This window comes from Cervus elaphus, chromosome 12 (assembly GCF_910594005.1).
Source record: "Cervus elaphus chromosome 12, mCerEla1.1, whole genome shotgun sequence".
NCBI lineage: Eukaryota > Metazoa > Chordata > Mammalia > Artiodactyla > Cervidae > Cervus > Cervus elaphus.
Genome location: NC_057826.1, coordinates 12,608,504 through 12,631,563, shown reverse-complemented (window position 1 = coordinate 12,631,563; position 23,060 = coordinate 12,608,504). Strand labels below are relative to the sequence as shown.

Below are 23,060 nucleotides of genomic sequence, written 5' to 3'. Positions count from 1 at the left end.
CTCCCTTTCTGCACAAAGAGCAAGATGTTCAGTGATCACGGTGCAGGTCTTAGTCCCCGCTAGTCCCTGCCCTCCTACCCCCACAAAAAGTTCCTAAATGCTACCCACCCACTTTCAGAAATAGCACTTTGTGGAACATGGAAGGAATGCCTACTCCCTGCATATGAGCAAAACCATCTGGTTTAGTTGGTTTGGACAGGTCTTAGAAATATATTGACAAATTATTGAAATACGAAATATTTGAAAATTTTGTAGTTTTTCTGGTTATATTGCTCCTGGGGGGAATAACAAATTCATGTAATGTGAATGGTCTGTTAAAAAGAGAAACCAACAACACACAACTAAATAGATGCAAAGTGATTAAAATCCACAGTCCAGTTTGTGAAGAAGTGTGCCTTTAGTAATGCTCACAGGTAGGTTTTCCCCACACACTTCCATTCCTGTCTTCCCAAAGAAGGAACATTCTGCTAATATCTGAGTGTCATCTTCTTTGAAGCCATCAGCAATGATTTCTCTCCCAAAGGGTACTTTTCTCCTAGTTTTCATCCTGATTTTATTCTTAGCTCTGGCCTCCTTGAGGTTAATGTAGGATAGGTCAAGAAAACAGCCTAGTTTGTGTCCTTCATCCACAATTTTCATTCTCTGTCCCCTGCTCATCAGAGAATCTTCTGTGAGACCAGCCTTAACTACATCCAACCACAAGAGAGGATGCTAGCCGAGTTTGCAATGAGTTTGTACTGAATGGGCATTGGGTGTGGTCCTACTCAGAGGATTCACGGGAAGCTCTCTGTTCTCTAATAACGAACGGATTCAATGCTCCACTTCTGCGGATTGCTACAGCCCCACCATCTCTATCAGTTTTGCATCTTTACTGCAGTCATGGGTGTCATTACCTGGAAAATTCAGCTAGGGGGTGTCAGACAGCTTGTTAGTTTCCTGTATTTAGTCAAACATTGATGATCTCAGCAGTCTGAAGGATCAAAAGGTTACTTTGTGATCAATATTTATTACTTAAACTATAAAAAAAAGGAGACACGCATCTAATATGTACCCAGTTGCAGATCATACTTCTCCAAGTTGCCAAGAAGAAAAGGACAGTGCTGGAAAATCAATTGTTTTGATTATATATATATATATTTAAGTTCTTACCAGTTCCATTTTAAATCTCAGCTTAAAAATGATTTCTTCCTTATCTGTACCATCCTTTACTTAACAGTAAAGAGCTCTTTCCATTCATTGTTTTACTGACACTTTGTGCTTGAACCTGCCAGAGAAGTTGTCCCAGACTAACTCCTCTTATTCCTGTCACTTGGTCTGTTTCGACTTTCAGCTGGTGTCTGCTTCTTGCATCACTTATCTACCCATTTTTATGCTTAGGCTACCGATTAGGTGTGCTCTTCCCCTCTATTTGTGAACATTTCCAGCTGAGTTTAAACCTCACTTTCCTTCTAGTAGGACAAATTGGCCTTTTGGCTTGATTAAAGATAAATGCCATTGACTCTTCACTTTTGAAGGCCAAGCGTTTTCCAGAAGCCCACTGAGATTTCTCTATTTATTGCTTGAAAAATAAATATCAAGCAATACTTGTTTCTCTGCCATTTTAAGGAAATGAGTGTGAATTTTTTCCCCCTACTCTTAGAGCAGTGAGTGTTAGGGGGGTTGGAGGTATCAAGTAAAATCAAACTGTATCAAGTATAATCACACTTCTTTTTTCACATTTTTAATCATAGTCCATCATATCCTAAAGTTTTAGAGTCAGAGTTTGAATTTAGCCATAGTCAGTATTTCAAGGATTCCAGAAGTACTTAACTTTAAAGTATCAGTGGCATTTAAGATGCATTGGGCTGAGGCAAAGGTTTTACGTCTTTGTGGCTGACATGGCACTAATGTAGCCATGTCCTAAACTGACGACGTTTGTGTTAGCGTTTGTCCCTTTTATCTTGTCCCAATCCTAAAAATTGAGTGATGTGCAGAAATTGTCTAAAGATCAGATGCCACCTGTCAGAGCTCTTTAAATAGCCTGTATTTGTAGCAGTTTTGCCTCCGTAGCCAATATTTTCCACATCTTTCTTTACTTTATTCTCTCCTATTGAAGCATTTGCATGTAGAACAAAGAGGATAAAAATATAAAAAAAAACAAAGGCAGATTTGTTTCTTCTGAGAACATCTGTTCTTGCTTCAAAAGTCCCCATGTGATGTGTGGGTCCCTTTCCTCAAGGCCCACAGAGTTTGCTGTTGTAAAGCGGACACATATCACTCCTAGACCTGAACTTAATGAGATCATGAACAGTGCTACATAACCAGCTGAAATGGAGGAAAAAAACCTGTTACAGTGTATGCATTTTAGATAATATCAAAGACAGGCATACTTAACGGAGGCTAAGACTGAGTATTAAATTGTTTGTTATAGAATTACTTTTTTTTCCTCAAGATTCACTGGTCTCATGGCATCGTTATTGAATTCTGGGTATATGTGGTCCATTCTAAGTTTCTTCACCGAATTCTCAGAATTTTTATAAATATGGATTGCCCTTGGAGTATAGGTACATTCTGAAAAATATTAAACACAAATTACCTGCTGAAGACCTTGGGATTAAAAGAAACCTTTCCACTTTGAGAGCCTGTTTGAGTTTCAAGAAGGAAATTTCACCACACTGAAACTACTATCATAACTCTTAATAACCAGAGCTTAATAGAAATGTTAATTACTCAACATTAAAGGATCTAATTTAAAATTACCCAGCCTAAAAGATCTCTACTCAAATGATATTCTGTTTTCTTTTCTCCCCTAGACAGCATAGAGTATCTTCAGTCTTGGAGGTAGAGGAATGGGAAGACTGGCTAGTGAAAGTTATATAATAAGTTTCAAAATTACTTAGATAAGAGTATGCTGACCTTATTTTGATCATTTCCAAAGAAATAAAGATCTAAGTAGACATCAGTTATTCAACAAGCACTCATTAAAGCGCCTACTGTGTGCTTGGACCTGTGCTCCTATATGCTGGAGCTGAGTGTGTGGTCTTCTGAAATATTACAGATGCCTAACATCCGTAGATGCCAATCCGTGTATTGCCCAGTTAGATGTTTCATCTCCTAATTTTTTTGCAAGTTATTCCAGAAATAAGACTTTCCATGTACTGACTGACTAATGTAGGAAGATTGAAGCAGCATCATTCTGCAAGGGCTCAGCTATGTCTGTAGAGAGAGCAAACTTTTTCTAAGAATTCTGGTTCTACACAATCTTCTTTGTCTTCTCAACTTACATCTCAATTCCATAGTGAATGAAACATGATATTCCTCTACCCTTCATCCCTAACTGAAGTGTTTTGATGCCTCAGTGTTTGTCTTGCCAACGTCTGCCCCTAAATAACAACATTCATTGTAACACCCGGTTCTTCCAAGGACTCACTTGAACATCATCTTGAGCATCTTGATTATGAATCTTCTGGGACAGTTTGGTTTGTTGCCTTATTTAGTGGCACATTTTAGAATATTCTTTTGACCTAAACAGGTTCCATTTTGGAATTTTGCATTATTTCATTTTTTAGGTCTTTGTATCTTTTTGGAAGATGATGAACAGTGAATAAATCTGAGGCCCATTGTATTCCCTTCAGGAGCATTGTTTATAATGGAGTTTAGACCTTGACATTATTATTATTGTAATGATTACTGTTTGATTCATATAGTCACTGAATTCTGGTAAGACAATGGGTTAATGGAAATGTCAAATTAAAAACATAGACTGCAGAACTCTTCTCGTCCAATTGGTGGATACTCTCTGAAAGCCAGACTGGTGTATTATGCCTGAGTGATCAAATGGTTCTAAAAGAATGTATAATGAATTTCCTATTTCTTCGAGAAATTTACCTGAAGTCTAAGACTTTGGGAAACAGAATGACAGCTGACTACTATTTCCTGTAAATATTGCCATTGCCATTTAAAATGTCTTGCACCTACAGATAAAAGAGGATACTTCTTTGTTATTGCCCATTATGATTCAGTTGAGATTTTGCATCGGGGACTTCAGCAGAGTGTCCCTGAGACTCAGATGGGCTCTGGAGGGGGATGACTGCTTGAGCATTGCTGGGGCCATATGCACCAGTGTGGCTTTGACAACTCTGATGCCATGAACACTGCTTTTAAGATTGGCCCTAACTTTGGCACTTACCACTGCCCTTAGGCAAAGGACCAGAGACCCTGTATGCGGGGCAGAAGCTCAACGACAATGAGTGGCACACCGTCCGGGTGGTGCGGAGAGGAAAAAGCCTTAAGTTAACCGTGGACGATGATGTAGCTGAGGGTGAGTAAGCTCTGCGAACTTTGTCTCTCTCTGCTCTCAGACTCCTCTTGGTCATTCAGTGAGCAAAGGGCTTTTTGTCTTGCAAACCTTGTATTTTGCTAAACAGAAGTCACATGTCTTGTTCTGTGTTGACAAGCTCAGGTAAGACTAAGAAGATCTGCCTCTATATTTTCAGAATCCCTTTTCATTGATCTGTATTGCAGAACTCCTCCACTACTGTGGTTACGTATTGATGAGGCTCTCTCCTTAGGCATAGAGTGTGTGTCTGGAGAACGGATGTAGAGTTCTAGAGATCCTTCTATTATTAAGTTACTCAAAACCCACTTCTCAGTCATCCCAAGTGCTAGTTCCTTCCCTTCTGAATGAGTCACTCTCTAGTAGAGGGAGATGGGTAAACCAGAAATTCAAAACTTTATAGGTACAAGTAAGTATCAAAAGCAGTATATGACACTTAGAAGGTGCTGAATAATTACTCATTTATTTAATAATTTATTTAGTCATTATTAATTGACTGCCTACTGTGTCCCAAATCCTGCTTTAGACGGTGCTGGGAATGTGGTGGTGGGCAATTAGGCAAGTCCTGGGTCTGGTGGAATTTACATTCTAGGAGGACAAGGAATAAGTGAATGAATCTTTACATACATAAATGAACATTCAGAGCCTCACTCAAGCAGTAAGCATTTCTTGATAGCCTGGCATATGTCAGGAATATGCTAGGGATTATAGAAGTTAAAAAGGAAGCCCACACGATTACCTGTTTCCTTCAACAATGAATCAATTTTGTGTATTAGATAAGACTTGGGAATTTGAAAATAAGACAGGGAATATATAATGAGATTCTAATTTGGGTGGGTAAGATTATAATTTTCAATCTGGAGAGAAAAATATCAACTTGAGCTGGAGAAATCTGGAGTGGTTTATGAAGGTAGATCTTTGGGCAGAATTTGATGGATCATTTTAAGATCTAGGGCAGGAGAACAGAGAAGGCAATGGCACCCCATCCAGTACTCTTGCCTGGAAAATCCCATGGACGGAGGAGCCTGGTGGGCTGCAGTCCGTGGGGTCGCCGAGTCGGATACGACTGAGCGACTTCACTTTCACTTTTCACTTTCCTGCACTGGAGAAGGAAATGGCAACCCACTCCAGTGTTCTTGCCTGGAGAATCCCAGGGACAGGGGAGCCTGGTGGGCTCCTGTCTATGGGATTGCACAGAGTTGGACACGACTGAAGCGGCCTAGCAGCAGCAGCAGCAGGGCAGAAGAGAGAAGGCATCTTTAATGCATCTTACATGATGCATTTTAAAATTTATACTCTCCAATATTCCAGAGCAGTGCATATCTCTTATGCAGACTTCTTGTCCATGTGGGAAAGGAAAATGTCAGGGAGGATGGGGTGTTATGTGGAGTGCTGTTGGTGTCAGGAGACCTGGGCCTTGATGCTGATTCTCTGCAGGATTTTGTGAAAGTCACTTACCATTTCTGGGCCTGCGAGATGAAGTCAGGGGCCTAAGCCATATCTACAGCATCTTCTATGAATATAACAGTCAAATTTGAGTCAGGATCCTTTGGTTTAATAGTCACTGTCACTAAAATGCCTTATACCCTTGGGATAGAAATAATGCTAAATCTCCCTTTCCTCATTTCCTCATTTTGAAATTCTGTTAAAACTTCAAACTTCTAAACTTGAAATTCTATTATTGCTAAGGCTGTCTGTAGCATTAAGTTTCTGTGATGTTTGGTTCTGTAATTTAGTTTTATAACTAACTTTATGAGCCTGAGAGTCTGTGCTTATGGAGTTGGGCCGTGCAGTGAGCCATGTACGTGTGTGTCTGCAGGTAGAAGAGTGTGTGTGTGTGTGTGTAAGTCAGGAATGAGAACCTGGATACAGGCAGAAGATCCACATACATCTAGTGCCCAGCCGGCATTAGATGCTGGCTTAGCTGTTCTATACATATCAGCTCCTTTAATCTTCTAAAGTACACCATTGCCTTGCAAGTCGACTGTTCTGGTTGTCATTTTACGTAAGGGGAACATGAATTTAGAGGCAGGTGTAAGAGTAAACTCTAAATTCATGTCTGTGTGATTTTACCCCATCAAACTGCTTGCTAGACTTCACAGTTTATCCTAATAAAATGATTTGTCTTACACCATAGGTACAATGTAGTGGAATGGATTGGTGTGAGGTGAGGAATACCTTTCAGAAGGTAGACAATAGTACCCACCTCCTTTCTTCCGTCAGAGAAGACAAACAGAACTGCAACAATAAGCCATTACCCTCCAATTGTGCAGAGACATAACTTAGTAGTGGGGAGTGAAGTTAACTCTTCTACATGCCTGAAGGGTAACTGAGCTTTATGTAATGAATATAGCAAAGAGATGTAAAAATGATTGTAAGCTTTAGGACCCACAGCCAGCCTGAGTTAATTATTCAACAACTCCCCGTGAGGGAGTGCAGAGAGGAGCCCTCAAAGGCAGCTGTGATACACCCCACTTCCCTTGCTGACTTCTCTGGGTTCAGTCCAGTAAAGCCAACAGTGCTCTTTGCAGCGTGTTTTGAACAAACGGCCACTAGATGGCGACCTCACCCCTCTCTCTGTAGACAGTGCGTTCCATTTATTTCCATAGGGAAATTATATGCCCTGAAATCTAAGAACTGCAGGACTGAGGATACAGTAATGTATATTGCCTCCCTCAGTCAGTATTCTTTTATAGAAATTTTAGAATAAAGGTAATTATAAAGTGTGCTTTCTCTTAACCACTAATAATTAAACTGCAGGATTAAGTCATGCCCAAGTCATCTAGTAATTTGATATTAGAAATTAACGAACCCCACAATACCCCCTACTTTGCTGCTGATGGGAAAAAAGGAACCATGCAGAAAAGAAATTTGGGAAAAGAAAAGAGCTATTTTGCTTATGAGCTGCAGTCTTGGGTTGCTTCTTACAGTGATAAGGGGTTTGGGAATTTTAATTTTAGCTCACAGAAGTCATAAAATCAGGCAATGAAACTAAAATACCACACAGTCCTCAGGTTATTAAATAGTGTCTTACTGACTTATTTAGTAATGCCTTTCATGCTGCTTAAGGTCCCCCAGGATGTCAGATTTTCAGCTAGTTTGTACAAATGGATGCAAAGAATAGGTCAGACTCATAAGAAATCAGAAGCTAGGAAAGAAATAGTCCTCAGCCTGGTGGTTTTCATTTATTGTAATATAATTTGTTCCTGGAAAAATACTAAGTTCAGTTGACAGTTAATCAAGATTGGTTGATTGATTGGCTGAGCTGGATTTCTATTATTAAGAAGAAATTAGGGACTTCCCTGGTGGTCCAGCAGCTAAGATTCTGTGCTCCCGATGCCGAGGGCCTGGGTTCGATCCCTGGTCAGGGAACTAGATCCCACAGGCCACAACTAAGATCTAGCATGGCCAAGTAAAAGTAAATATAAAAAAAAAAATCTTTAAAAAAGAACAAATTAACAGGCTACATCACTTGAGTTACGCTCCTCAGCATGGGGACCCAAAGCTACAGGAACTGCCCACTTCTCCTGGAGCTTCTTTCTGATATAGAATTTCACCTTTTCTTTTCTTTTTAAATTGTATTCCTCCGGTCCACGTTAGCATTTTCCTTTCCTTCCCTCACCCTGTGTATATATATATATATATAGATATATATAGATATATATATATATACACCACACCAAGCTGTAAAGCATCATTTTCCAGGAAAAACTTATCATGTTAATAAAAAAAAGGAATGTTGAGATCAATTTGCATACAACAGGTTAAACAAAATGCAGTAGAATTCTTTACTGAAAGACCTGTGAGGAGCCTTTAATATGCTAATATCCCTTGCTCATCATCAAAAATTGCATATACAGTGTTTGCCCAATTTATTCGGCACCAGAACTTTTTTAAAATTCCTAAAGCATTTTACTTTACTAGCTTGTGAGATGAGTGCAAGAAAGCAAAGAAGAACTAGAGCCTCTTGATGAAAGTGAAAGAGGAGAGTGAAAAAGGTGGCTTAAAACTCAATATTCAGAAAACTAAGATCATGGCATCTGGTCCCATCACTTCATGGCAAATAGATGGGGAAACAGTGGAAACAGTGACAGACTTTATTTTTGGGGGCTCCAAAAATCACTGCAGATGGTGACTGCAGCCATGAAATTAAAAGATGCTTACTCCTTGGAAGAAAAGTATGACCAACCTGGACAGCATATTAAAAAGCAGAGACATTACTTTGCCAACAAAGGTCTGTCTAGTCGAAGCTATGGTTTTTCCAGTAGTCATGTATGGATGTGAGAGTTGGACCATAAAGAAAGCTGAGCACCAAAGAATTGATGCTTTTGAACTGTGGTGCTGGAGAAGACTCTTGAGAGTCCCTTGGACTGCAAGGAGATCCAATCAGTCCATCCTAAAGGAAATTGGTCCTGAATATTCACTGGAAGGACTGATGTTGAAGCTGACTCTCCAATACTTTGGCCACCTGATGCGAAGAACTGACTCATTGGCAAAGACCCTGATGCTGGGAAAGATTGAAGGCAGGAGGAGAAGGGGAAGACAGAGGATGAGATGGTTGGTTGGCATCACCGACTCAATGGACATGAGTTTGGGTGAACTCCCGGAGTTGGTGATGGACAGGGAAGCTTGGCGTGCTGCAGTCCACGGGGTCAAGAAGAGTCAGACATGACTGAGCAACTGAACTGAACTGAAAGCATTTCACAGCATATACTCCTGAAAAATGTTGATATATCATGGAGAAAAGGGTGTGAGAGTGGTAGATCTGGAGGATTGTGGGCAAAATGTGCATTCTGTGCTAAGCTTTATAAGCCTTTGGTTTCTTGACTTCTCTCCCCCAATCTGGGAGGTGTGGGTGGTCAAGCCTCTCCCGTTATTTCTTTGCTCTCAGTGTTGGCCAACTCTTAAAGCTGACTCCAAAGCAGATGTCTCACATGCAGCCTCCTTCCCTGGATGTGAGGGATGCTTGCTGCGCTCCAGCTCCTCCGCCAGTGTGGGGCACAAGGAAGAGGCAGGGAGCGGTCCCTACTTACAAAGAGCTTGTGTTCTGGTGAAAGAGAGAAAGCAATAAGTGAAGTCACCAGGAAATTCTTAGCAGACGTCAGAGAAAAGGAAAAAATGAAAGCTGTGTGATTAGTTCATAGCTAACGGACCGTGTTCTGTCCTTTATACGTCCTGATACATTTCATCCTGATAACTTCATGCTGATTTCACAGGGAAACTGAGCCACAGGAAAGTTATGTAACCCAGGCAGTCAAGCCTCAGAGCGTACATGTTCATCCACTTGTGGAAAGTTACAGCTTGAACTTGGCTGAAATTTTCAGTAGATTTATGCTCTCAACAAACTCCAAACTCCAGGGCTGGTCTGTAAACTGCTTGCTGGCCAACAGTGAACTATGGCAGTGACTGAGTGAACAGGAGCCAGGGAAGCATGCCTATCCTGGGAAACGTAAGGAATACATTCAGTTCAGTTCAGCCGTTCAGTCGTGTCCGACTCCTTGCGACCCCATGGACCACAGCATGCCAGGCCTCCTTGTCCATTGCCAACTCCTGGAGTTTACCCAAACTCATGTCCATTGAGTCGGTGATGCCAACCAACCATCTCATCCTCTATCGTCCCCTTCTCCTCCTGCCTTCAATCTTTTCCAGCGTCAGGGTCTTTTCCAGTGAGTCAGCTCTTCGCATCAGGTGGCCAAAGTACTGGAGTTTCAGCTTCAGCATCAGTCCTTCCAATGAATATTCAGGACTGATTTCCTTTAGGATGAACTGGTTGGATCTCCTTGCAGTCCAAGGGACTCTCAAGAGTCTTGTGAGTTAGATGGATGATACAATATTCGGCCCCTGCAAAGGAGTGTAAACTCATCACAGCAACTTCTGTGTGGAAATTTCACCAGTTAAATTCCACCCACAGTTTTTCCTGGACAATGATGTGAGGAATGAATGAGTCAAGTGTTTTCTCCAGAAACAGTGTATCTGTACCAGGGAAGTTATGGGCTTTGGGATGCATGATACATACGTGTTCAGTTCAAGGGGTCTACCATTTACCACCTGTATCACCTGTGATAAATTGCTTAACTTTGCTAAGCAAAGCATCTTCACCTCTGAAGCAAGATAGCAATGCCTACCTACAGCATTTTTTTGTGATTGTGACATTTGATGGTGGTTACAGAGTGCCTGGCATATTGGGACTCTTCAGTAGTCTTGATTTTTCCCTATTTTTTTTCCTCCCAAGTTACTCTTCTTTCCTCTGAAATTTGAAAGTAGCTGCTATGAAGTATGCATGTATTCTTGCCTTAAGTGGAGGGAGTTTTAGTTTACAGACTTCAAAAGAGATGAGTGAAAAGTTTCCCAGTTATTAATATTGATTAGGTGATGGAAGGACTGATGCTGAAGCTCCAATACTTTGGCCACCTGATGCAAAGAACTGACTGACTGGAAAAGACCCTGATGGTGGGAAAGATTGATGGCAGGAGGAGAAGAGGACAACAGAGGATGAGATGGTTGGATGGTATATCCAACTCAATGGACATGAGTTTGGGCAAGCTCTCGGAGTCGGTGATGGACAGGGAAGCCTGGTGTGCTGTAGTCCATGGTGTCGCAGAGTCAGACATGACTGAGCGACTGAACTGAACTGATACACAGATTTTTTATAGAGTATTTATTTGCTTTGGCAAATAGTTTGGCCAAGTTTCAAGCTTAAGCAATATCCTCAATGCTTTTTCCAGGTGCATAAGCTCTTTTTTCCTTGAATATCCATCTGTGGCCAAATGAGTTATTTTAGCACATGGTAAAGCCAGTTCACTTTTTTAAAACTTTTTTTTATATTGGAATATAGTTTATTAACAGTGTTGTGTTAGTTTCATGTGTATAACAAAGTGATTCAATTATCCATACACATGTATCTATTCTTTTTCAAATTCTTTTCCCAATTAGGTTGTTACCTATTATTGAGCACAATTCCCTATGCTATATAGTAGGTTGTTGTTGGTTATTCATTTTAAATATAGCAGTATATTTTCTAATTAGTGGAGAAGGAAATGGCAACCCACTCCAGTACTCTTGCCTGGAGAATCCCGGGGACAAAGGAGGCTGGTGGGCTGCTGTCCATAGGGTCGCACAGAGTCGGCCATGACTGAAGTGACTTAGCATGCACGCATGCATTGGAGAAGGAAATGGCAACCCACTCCAGTATTCTTGCCTGGAGAATCCCAGGGACAGAGGAGCCTGGTGGGCTGCCGTCTGTGGGGTCACACAGAGTCGGACACGACTGAAGCGACTTAGCAGCAGCAGTAGCAGCATATTTTCTAATTTGGTCCCATGTCAACTTTTCCACTCCCTTGTCTCTCCTAACCCCCACCAACTTCTAGCTGAAGCTCTCTGAGTTATCCTAAACTTTAAATCTGTTTGCATCTCTGGGCTAAGTCCTCTAAGTTCATTGTTAGCCTCCTTTTTCTTACTTACAGGATTTCCCTGGTGACTCAGATGGAAAACAATCTGCGTGCAATGCAGGAGACTTGGGTTCAATCTCTGGGTCAGGAAGATCCCCCTGTTTAAGGGAATGGCTACCCACTCTAGTATCCTTGCCTGGAGCATTCCATGGACAGATAAGCCTGGTGGGCTACAGTCCATGGGGTCTCAAAGAGCTGGACATGACTGAGCAACTAACACTTTCTTACTTATGCACACCTTCCTTCGATCTCTCTTTTAGCTCAGTCAACACTGTATGATTTTTCTGCTTTATGAAATTCATGTTTTGGAGAGCAGAGTTTCCTAACCCCTCAATTGTAGAAGCTGACTTATCCATACTTCTCTAAAAGCTCCCAGTTGACCTCGTCATTGTCTCTTTAGATTCCTTTTAGAACTCCAGTCTTCACTAGGGGTCATCCCTTTATCCCTTCTTAGTTCTCATCACTGATCTTTTTTTTCTAAATTTTTACTCTAAGAATGAGCATGAGGACTAGCGTCATCATTATTCAGTTCCTGGGCCCTCATCGAGATTGGCTATGGTTTCCCCTCCCCATCATTGTCCAGCCCCAGCTCCCCGCCTCTAGCCCTGGTATGCACAGCTGTGGCCACATTGACATTGGGTATTTATGTTATCACTTCATAGTTTTAGATCATGTGAATTTAGATTATGCTAATTGCATTTTCACGACCAGTCCAGTTTTCAGTACTAAAGCATTTCATCCAGTAATTCATTCTTCTAGTTATTCAATTGCTAGCAGGTTTATGTTGCATTTTGATTTTTGTCCTATCACAATTTTGTATTTAAGTTAACCAACATCATCATTTTATTTTTGCTTATATGAAGAGGACAATTTGTCACTAGTTGTTAAAACACCACAAAGGAGTTCATAAAATGTAAATTTGATTTTTGCGCTTATGAGCAATTCTTTCAGCTAGGTCTGAGAATGCTGCCAAAGAGGTGAAATTAATATTGAGCATCCAAAGGTGTGATCTGGTTGAAGGTCCCAGATGTTGAAGTTTAAGGACCCAAGAAAATATGATCCCCTCCCCTGCTTTTATTTTTGCCACCTGAGTTCTATACCAATTGAGAAAAATAAATGCTAGTCTGGTGGAAATGAACTATCATTTTTATTAGTGATAGCACTGATGTTGAAATATGTGGTTTACATGTACTGGATTTCAGATTTAGAATTGCCCTCCAGAACGCTATTTCAGGACTGGAGTAGGAATCTCCACTGAAGCAAACCTGCTCCTCCAACAGCCATGCAGCAGATAAATGAGTGACATAAACTGATGTTTCTCAAGGCAGCTTGTTCCCATAAAGCACATGCCAGGGGCTGAGCTATGGACATATGGTTTCTCTTTGCAGACTGTCCTTATATTTCAGATTTTGTCACTCTTTTTCCTCTGGAAAGCTATAAAAGAGGGAATAAAGAGATACTAGTGTGTCTTGCTAGTGAAATTTCTTCAAAGTGGAAGGTCATAACAGGAGAAAGAAGGAAGAGGGAATTCCCTTTCTCTTCCTTCTGCCTCTGGGGTGTTACAACTTGGTTTGTTAAATTTTAATATGATTTATCCAAATAAATGTTGAGAGAGCCACCTTCTAGTTTGACCACATTAATGCTGTTTTCCTTGATTTTGTTACTAAAATGTGCTGTCTCTTTGTATTTATTTCAAGCCCTCCTAATTACCCTTGCCCCAGCCACTCACTATTTCTGGGTAAACCAGGTAATGGGAGGGCTAATAGATTATTTGTATCAGCTGGAGATTCTTTAGTTGCACGTGTAAGACACCCAACTCAAATGTTTTAAACATAAAGGGCAATCTGTGGCCATATAGCTTTTAAAAGCCCAGGTTTGGTTGACTAGATCCAGGTCTTAAAATGACATCACCCTGCAGAAACCATCTTTCTCCATTTCGTGGTATCATCTGGGTCGGCTCTCTCACCAGGGAGGCCCTCTCTCCCCAGTTATCTTGGCCTCCAGCAGCCCTGGGTTTCTTCTTTCCCCTTCAGCGAGCCTTGTTTGCAAAGAATCTCTCTTTCCTAAGTGTTCCAGCAAGAACATGGGGGTGAGTTGGGTTGCTGCTAATTCAGTGTTCTAAGTATAGTCCCTAGACTAATCACAGAAGCAGCACCTTGAAACTTGTTAGGAATGCAGATTCTCAGGCTGCACTCCAGAGTTTTGAATAATAAACTCTAAGGGTGGGGCTCAGTGAACTGTGTGATTGAGATGCATGCTTTAGAAGACCAATTTGTTAGTCCGTTGACCACACTCTATGTCTAGGGGGATAGAATACCTTGAGTGGTTCAGATTGGGTAACTTGATTGTTTCAGGAGCTGGGATGGGGGTCACCTTCATCCAGCCTCAATGGTTTAAGGGTGGAGTGGGGAAGGTAGCTTCCCAAAGGAAAATTAAATGTAATTATGAGACAAATCAACAGTTGCTAATCAGATAAAATTAATATGTTCTACAGTAGTAATTTTTTCCCCAAGCACTGGGTGATGGATTATTGTACCAAGAAATATTTGGTAATGAATAAGGCTGGCTTATTTTATCTTTACAAGGGTTAAGGCAACAAAACCTTTTCTTCTTACAGTATGTATTAGTACTCCATTGTTTTCCTGAATGGAGCAAATGAATAGATTCATCCTTTAACTTGAGTTGCCCATGATCTCATATCTTCCTTTATAGGAGGCACCTTCTGTGCGGCTGCAGGAAGGCATGGGCTGCAGGGCACAAAACTCGGATTGGCCCAGTAATCAGCTCCCCCACTGCAGCCAAGTCAGATATCCGCTATACTGAGTATTTCGTTTTCTGGAACTGAATGTTTTGTGTAGAAATACATTAGACCTACAGGCTATCGTAAGGATGCTATGCATAACACGGTCACTTTTCCCGTTTGCATCTCATCTTGTGATTTTTTCACAGGTACGATGGTGGGAGACCACACCCGCTTGGAATTCCACAACATTGAAACTGGCATCATGACTGAGAAACGTTACATCTCCGTGGTCCCCTCCAGTTTCATCGGCCACTTGCAGAGCCTTATGTTCAACGGGCTGCTCTACATTGACCTGTGCAAGAACGGAGACATCGACTACTGCGAGCTGAAAGCTCGCTTTGGGCTGAGGAACATCATCGCCGACCCCGTCACCTTCAAGACCAAGAGCAGCTACCTGAGCCTGGCCACCCTCCAGGCCTACACCTCCATGCACCTCTTCTTCCAGTTCAAGACCACCTCCGCTGACGGCTTCATTCTCTTCAACAGTGGTGATGGCAACGACTTCATCGCCGTTGAGCTAGTCAAGGGGTAAGTGGACGACAGTGCCTAGTTTGTACTAGGCATCTTAGCACCAGCCCTGCATAAAATATGGACATGAAAAGAGTGTCCGTTCTACTTTCTATTCCTGATACATGCTCTCACCCGCATTGATTAAAAATGTCTGTGTAATGATTAAGGCTGGAAGGGAGAGAAATTCATGAGTTTATTGAAAGATCCCCTGCTAACTCAATACTCTCAAGCATTTTATTATGAAATGTAGTCCTTTATTTTTTTTTTAATTTTATTTATTTTTTTTATTAGTTGGAGGCTAATCACTTCACAACATTTCAGTGGGTTTTGTCATACATTGATATGAATCAGCCATAGAGTTACACGTATTCCCCATCCCGATCCCCCCTCCCACCTCCCTCTCCACCCGATTCCTCTGGGTCTTCCCAGGAAATGTAGTCCTTTAAACCTACGGGAAAAAGGAATTATTTTTGCAAAACAGGGATATGGGCTGTGGGGCAGTGAATTTGTGCCACCAAATTCACGGGAAGAAGTGAAATATATTTTCAGTACTACCATTATCCCATATCTGCAAATTTTAAAAAGCTGTTCTTGGTCCAAGATATTTTACTACTGAGTGTTGGGATGTAGTTAAAACAAAAGCCAAAAAAGAGACCAAAACCCAAAACACAGATCCCTGAATGACTGTGAATTTAAATGTCGCCCCCTAGTGTTATGCAGTGTTCCAGCTGCTGTGCTTTGTGATTCGGGATTTTCACTTGGTCAGTTCAGTTCAGTCGCTCAGGCGTGTCCGACTCTTTGCGACCCCATGAATCACAGCACACCCGGCCTCCCTGTCCATCACCAACTCCCGGAATCTACCCAAACTCATGTCCATCGAGTCGGTGATGCCATCCAGCCATCTCATCTTCTGCCGTCCCCTTCTCTTCCTGCCCCCAATCCCTCCCATCATCAGGGTCTTTTCCAATGAGTCAGGTCTTCACATCAGGTGGCCAAAGTATTGGAGTTTCAGCTTCAGCATCAGTCCTTCCAATGAACACCCAGGACTGATCTCCTTTAGGATGGACTGGTTGGATCTCCTTGCAGTCCAAGGGACTCTCAAGAGTCTTCTCCAACACCATAGTTCAAAAGCATCAATTCTTCAGTGCTCAGCTTTCTTCACAGTCCAACACTCACATCCATACATGACCACTGGAAAAACCATAGCCTTGACCAGGTGGACCCTTGTTGGCAAAGTAATGTCTCTGCTTTTTAATATGCTGTCTAGGTTGTAGTGTTAAAGAAATAGATTCAATGAGTATAGAACTAAAATGCAGTCTGACGGAATAGGATCTGACTGTTCTTTAAGATCCCCTGGAGAAGAGCATGGCAACCCACTCCAGTGTTCTTGCCTGGAGAAGCCCATGGACAGAGGAGCCTGGCGGGCTGCAGTCCTTAGGGTCGCAGAGTCAGGCACGGCTGAAGCGACTTAGCACACATTGTTTATTCTTAACTCAAGCTTTAGTTTCTCTCGCATGATGCCAGTCTCTCTCGGGGCATTTGAAGCCCCGGTGTCAGTTACGTATACGTTGCCATTAAACCGCATTAAACTCCTCCAGGCAATCTCAAGTCTTCGGGTGTTTGTGATCCCTCACAGGTACATACACTACGTGTTTGACCTCGGAAATGGCCCCAATGTGATCAAAGGCAATAGTGACCGCCCCCTGAATGACAACCAGTGGCATAACGTCGTCATCACCCGGGACAACAGTAATACCCACAGTCTGAAAGTGGACACGAAGGTGGTCACTCAGGTTATCAATGGCGCCAAAAATCTGGATTTGAAAGGTAAACCTCGTAAAGATGTTTATCCTTCTTAGAGCTTTCAGTGGAAAGGCTGTTCCCAGCAGTAAACTGCAATTTAGGAGCACTGCGCATTTTTGATAGTCATGTATACCCTGTTTTAACTACACTGCATTATACCAGAATGCAGTTTATTCAGTTTTTACTTTGACCACTCCTTAGGAATGCTCTGTATTCCCTGTAAACCTCGGGCATGTGGAAGCTGAGTGATGAGTTACAAAATGTGGAGAGGTCATAATATAGAGAAAGGCATATAGGTTTTAGAATCTCAGCTAAATCATTTACTGCCTCGGTGACTGATAAAATTTCTTAGCCTTTTTCAGCTTCTATATACTTTTTTTTTTTTTTTGGCAAAATGAGGATAATAATTGTTACTACATTTATGGGCTGTTAGGAGTTTTGATGAAATAATGTCTGTAAAATTCTCAACATATTATTGGTAACAAGCACATAAAAAGGACTCAGTAAATGGTTGTTTTGTTGAAAATGTTAATCTTTACTTCATCATAAAATGGAAACAATAGCTACCTCGTGGAATGGATATGGTGATTACAGTGTGTGAGATGATGTGTATAAAATGAATGACACTCAAGAAATGTAAAGTTTCTTCTTTATACAGTGTAGAAACCCTGTCAATAATTTTGTGGATGCTGTTTCCACCAGCTGTGTTACCATTACCTGGGCAACGGCGAGTGGGCTTGGCTTTCGTTGAGACGGCTCCCTTCACCCACTTGCTTTTCCTGCCCATTTTCCTTTCCAGGTGACCTCTACATGGCAGGTCTGGCCCAAGGCATGTACAGCAACCTGCCAAAGCTCGTGGCCTCCCGGGATGGCTTCCAGGGCTGCCTGGCATCAGTGGACTTGAACGGGCGCCTGCCGGACCTCATCAACGATGCCCTCCATCGCAGTGGGCAGATCGAACGTGGCTGTGAAGGTACCACCTCTGTCTTTTTAAGCCGCAGCCCAGTTGCAAGCCTCTTTGCTGCCTCTGCCAGTGCTCCTTCATCGGTTTACCTTCCATCCCCTTTCCCGTCTGACCCTGCATCACCATCGGGGTCCTCTTGTCTCTGGCTGAGTCTGTCAAGACATGTGCCGCAGGCTCCGGGAATGCATGTTGGCCCGTGTCTGCTCAGTGTCCCAGTGCCATAGAGGACCTTTCCTGGCACTGACGTCAGGCTTCTCCTGACTCGTGTCTTTGCTTCCAGCATGGCTGAAAAGGTATCAGGGACTTTTACTTGATATCTTAGTACATGAGGAGTCACAAATCGGGGACTTCTGTATGGGTGTCACCGTGAATAAAATGTATGTCACTGATAGTGGCTGCATTATTTAATGCAGATGGAGCAGGAGGGAGGAAAATGGTGTCAGGATGCCTTGATGGGGGCAGGGAAGTAACAGTTATTGAGTACTTACTAGGTGTCAGGCATCCTTAGGCAGTTCCTTAGTGTGGTGGAGTGGAACAGCATGGGCTTTGATGCTGTAAAGATCTGGCTTTAGGTCCAGGTAGTAGTTCCTGTCGGCTGTGTGGCTTGTGGCAAATTAATTAACCTTTCTGAACTATGTCTCCTCATCTCTAGGATGGGACAATAAAACGTGTCTTGGAAGGTAATATATGTAAGTCAGAGTTAAATGTAGAATGCCTGGCACATACATAGTAAGTACTCAATAAGTGGTAGGATTATTATTTACAAATCTTATCTCATGTAAATCTTACCTCATGTGAGACATTTAATGGCATTGTATGCCCACCCATGCAGCACAACAAACCATGCTCGGCCTATTTCTGTAGGTAATGCACAGTCTCTTGAGATATTAACTGAATTTTATAGGTCTTCTGAGTCCAATAAGTTCTTTGCAATAAAATTCATCTCATTTAAACCAGCAGGGGACAGCAGACATTCTCAGCCTTCTCCAGTCTCCTTGCGTAGGTTGAAAAGGTGACTCAAATCTAACTTGAGAGTCCAAGAGGATGATCCGACCAGTCACCAGGGCCCGTGTTTTCTTTTGCCTGGTTGAGCGACATGGTCTTTTGTGCCATATATTGTGTTTTCTTGTATCCCTCATTAATTTACCACATCAAACCTGTTCATTCATCTCCTAACTGTTCAGCTTCATTTATCACTCCTGTTTTTCATCAGCTTCAATCCTTCACTTGCCATCTGAAAGCACCCTTTCATAAAAAGCTTCTGATCAACTTCCCAGACTGATCTGTAGTATGAAAATCGTTTCCCTTCACCTAAGAGTCAGTTTCTCATTACCATTTTGCACTAATAATAAGGCTTATTGTCCCTATAACTGTTCCAGTTTTCTTTTAGCCAGAAATATTTCTTAAATTCTGTTGGCCAAATACAGTGTGTGTGTATGGGCAGACAGGAAGTTGGGTATCACCAACCATTTAAAGTAGCCACTTTGCCTTCTTCTCCTGAAAATGCACAATTTCACTCAAGAGTTTTTGTCCTATTGGCCTGCTCTTAGTTCCTTTGGGTATTAAGGGAAATCCTGAAATAGGTGCCCTATTTGGGAATTGAGTATCTTAGTTTAGGAGACTGTGGAATGACAGGAATGCCAGTTTTTCTGGAATGATTAATCATATCAAGTCAAATCATAATATAAAAGCACATGTTCAGAAGCACAAGGCACTCTTCACATGTTAAATATTTTTATCATGCCATCAGTTCTGCAGATTTAGAAGTTAACAGAAATCATCCATTTAACTCCGTAGCAACATTGCCTGATAGAAATATAATGTGAGTCACATATGTAATTTTAAATTTCTGGGTAGCTACATTTAAAAAAGTTTAAAAGTAACAGGTAAAGTTTAATTTTACAGTTTAACTTATTCGAGAATATCCAAAATATTATCTTTTCAGCATGTAATCAATTTAACATTTTTAGGAAGACGTTTTAAGTTTCATATTGAACCTTCGAAATCAAACGTGTATTTTGTACTTGCAGCACACCCAGTGCAGACCACACACCCTTAAGGTGCTCAGTAGCCATTTGCATCCATGGCTACTGTATTGGAGGCATGGTTCTATAGAGTATAAAAATTGGGGTATGAGGAGGTAAAGCTGTAGCATTGGATTAAAAGAAAGTCTAAACCAACCTTTATAAAAATGGATTAAAATATATAGTGCAAAGGTGGAATGGACCCCACGTAAGAGAGCTTTGGGGGAAATTGTGGGAACATTAGGGAAAAGAAATTGCCCATCTGATTGGAGAAAATGTTCCTGTCCCTACCTACAGCTCTAGGTGCAGTTTGGCATGACTCATCACAAGCATTATGAGGGGTTCTGACCTTCCTCTGAGTATGCGTGATTGTTCAAAGCTGAACATTGTGGCTTGATGGCTCTATCATCCACATCTATGGCGAGTCCTATGGGCCTAATAACCCTGCACTCTATTGCCATGGAGATAATTATGACGGTTACCCATGGCGCATTATGAGCGCCCCGCTGGGTGGCGGGAAGTGGAGGATGAGTGCTGGGGGAAGAAAGCCCTTGTTTATTGTACACAGATGACTGAGATAATTAGTGTAAGGGGCCAGGAAAAATGGCCCAAAAGTGGGTTAAGCCATAAATTACTGTCATTGGAAGTTTGCACTATTGTGAATAAGACCTTGTCAGAGATCCCAGGAGCTTTTTAAAACTGTGGAAGATGATGGGGAGTGAAATGAAGGGCACAAAATCTTGGACAGACTCCAAAAAAAGAACCATTCTCACCCTGAATCTCTGTACATAGTACGGGACCCTCAAGAAGGCCCTTTGGCAACTAGGCAGAGTCACAGGAAACAGAACACATTTCTTGATCTATCATTTCTTTGCCTAGAATAGGAAACAGGTAGGGGATAAGGATTCATTACTAAAGAACTAAAACCTGAATCTCACCAAGATGGTGGATGTGTTTTATTCTTATATAGCTGGGATACACAGGCTAGGATGTAGTGTGTGTTCTTGTCAAAGTCATTCGTAATAACCCTTCAAGATCCCTAGGTAGTAGTTGTATTACTTTCCCTATCATATCTAACCCCAAAGAGTCCAAAATTACTTTAAAAGATTCATCAATCCACTACTCTTTGGCACTCAATTGTTTATAATAAGAGAGAAAAAAAAATCATGAATTAGATTTTTATTTTATGTTTCTAATATATGTGGAGTGCATAATTTAAAAGTTGAGTGTGATTTCTGGACAGCTTAGCCAACATCTAACTGTGACCTGCAGCCTTTCAGTTTGAGCTAGGGATTTTAATATTGTCTGATTCAATACTTGGCTAGTAGATATCTCTTTCTGTCTTGAGGCCAGCTTTGCTGCAGAAACCAAGCCATGTATTGGCTAGAAATTCGATCCCACACTTGCAGATGGTAAACATCTGAGAGAAACGCACGTGCTTCATTTGGAGACTGGCATAAATAAATAAAAAGGGCATTGGGTTGGGTGCTGTTCTGCCCACCGCCTTTTGGGTTTGGCTCCATTTTTTAATAAATTAAGCCAGTTGAAATGGTGGGTGTCCCCAGATCACCTTCATAGCAAGGCCCGATTCTGGTGCCAGTTTCCTTGGTGGCATTTTCAGGAGGTCACAAGGGGCGCTCCCCGGCGACTCTTCCATGCTCAGCTCCTCCATGTGCAGAATTGTTTTTGTGGGCTCCGTCTGGTTGTGCACACGTGTCTTTCAGTCTGGCCACGTCCACCCCCTGTTTCTTGATGTTTATCCTGACCGATGGGAAATCACTTTTCTGGACCATCTGCCTGTTGGCTGTGTCTGTGGGAAGGCTTCCGTACCCCTGCTTGCACTGCGTCCCGTCCAGCGTCTCCCCCGCCCCTGCTCTGCTGTCGTGGCTCTGATGACCGAGGCCTGCTCCACCTGGTCTGTGCGTTCCCTGTCCGTGCTGTGTCTGGAGAAACCCGTGGAGCATCTCAAGTGTCTGTCCGAGTGATGTTGGTTATGCCAATTGTGTGTTCATTTCTGTAATGTGATCCCCCGTTTACTCGACCTCTTACTAACCTCTGGTTATTGTTTTCGCCTCTTCTGTTCTTTTGCTAACAAAGTTGCATTGACCAAAGCTGACCTGCAAGGTAGAGAAGGTTCTTGTTGCCTTTACTGCTTTGGATTGAAAGAAGTCCTGTGTCACCCTTGGGATCTTTTCTCTAGAGGCCTTCAAGCTGTCACACCTCTTGGGCAGCGGTGGTCGTGGGGAGGGGGCTGATCCCTGCGCTCTTTACAGGCAGTGGCATAGAACCCGGATTGCTGCGTGGAAAAGAACCGCACGCGCGAGGAATCTTGGGGATGTGAATATGCTTCCATTTGGGGGAGATCAAAGAGGTTTGACAGCACCCTATGAGGTGGTGACCCACAGACATATTAATCCATTCCTGGAAGTGCCTCTCCAAGTAGTTGTCATGGAGCGGGTAGGCCCCTTTTCATTTACTCATTCCAGACAGAAGACAGCACTTGGAAAAAGAGAATGAAAGCCCACTTGTGTTCTTCATTTATTATTTTCTGGGTCAGGGAGGTCATTTCTCAGAGCAGAACTTTTGAGTGCTTGGAACTTATGAAAGAGAATACCTTTTTCTCTTAACTCATTTTAAAGACATCTTTTAGGCATTCAGGAGATACTAATGTCATTAAAACATTCTAGAGATTTATGTCCCCTATTGGGGATTTTGATGGAGCACTTTAATTTCCTGTTTGTGATTCTATAGAAGAAAAAAGTACTCTTGGGGTGGGGGGGGGACGAGGTTTATCGATCTATCGGTTTTATGCTGAATCCCCTTGAAAATTCCTGCATGTTAGATATCAGTGAATATCTATTGCAGAAGCTGCTTCTCCTACCATTCAAAGAGGCACTTTTCAAAGTCTGTAATGGTTCACCTGTCCTGTCGTGGCAGAACTTTGATGTAGAACAGCCAGACAAGACCCAGCATTTTAGGTATCTTTCAGCTGAGAGTTAAGAAGGGTGGGGGAATTGAGCCTGAGATGGCTCATGTGAATTCACAATCAGCACCGATTGTTAGCGTTAGGTAGATGGAGGTAGCTTTAAAATAATACTTTTGGGGCTTCCCTGGTGGTCTAGTGGTTAGGAATTCATCTGCCAGTGCAGGAGACATGGGTTCCAGCCCTGGCCCAGGAACATCCCACATGCTG

The 23,060-nt window shown here is 42.1% G+C and overlaps 1 protein-coding gene across 12 annotated transcripts in view; it reads left to right on the top strand.

The window, feature by feature from the left end:
• NRXN3 (neurexin 3) overlaps positions 1 to 23,060 on the top strand; it is a 1,774,776-nt gene that overhangs the window by 839,277 nt on the left and 912,439 nt on the right. For all 12 annotated transcript variants that reach the window (XM_043920656.1, XM_043920646.1, XM_043920650.1 and 9 more), the window contains 4 exons: positions 4,181 to 4,300; positions 14,713 to 15,094; positions 16,713 to 16,903; positions 17,679 to 17,852. In XM_043920656.1, the coding sequence (XP_043776591.1) occupies positions 4,181 to 4,300; positions 14,713 to 15,094; positions 16,713 to 16,903; positions 17,679 to 17,852 (867 nt within the window). The remainder of the gene's footprint in view (positions 1 to 4,180; positions 4,301 to 14,712; positions 15,095 to 16,712; positions 16,904 to 17,678; positions 17,853 to 23,060) is intronic.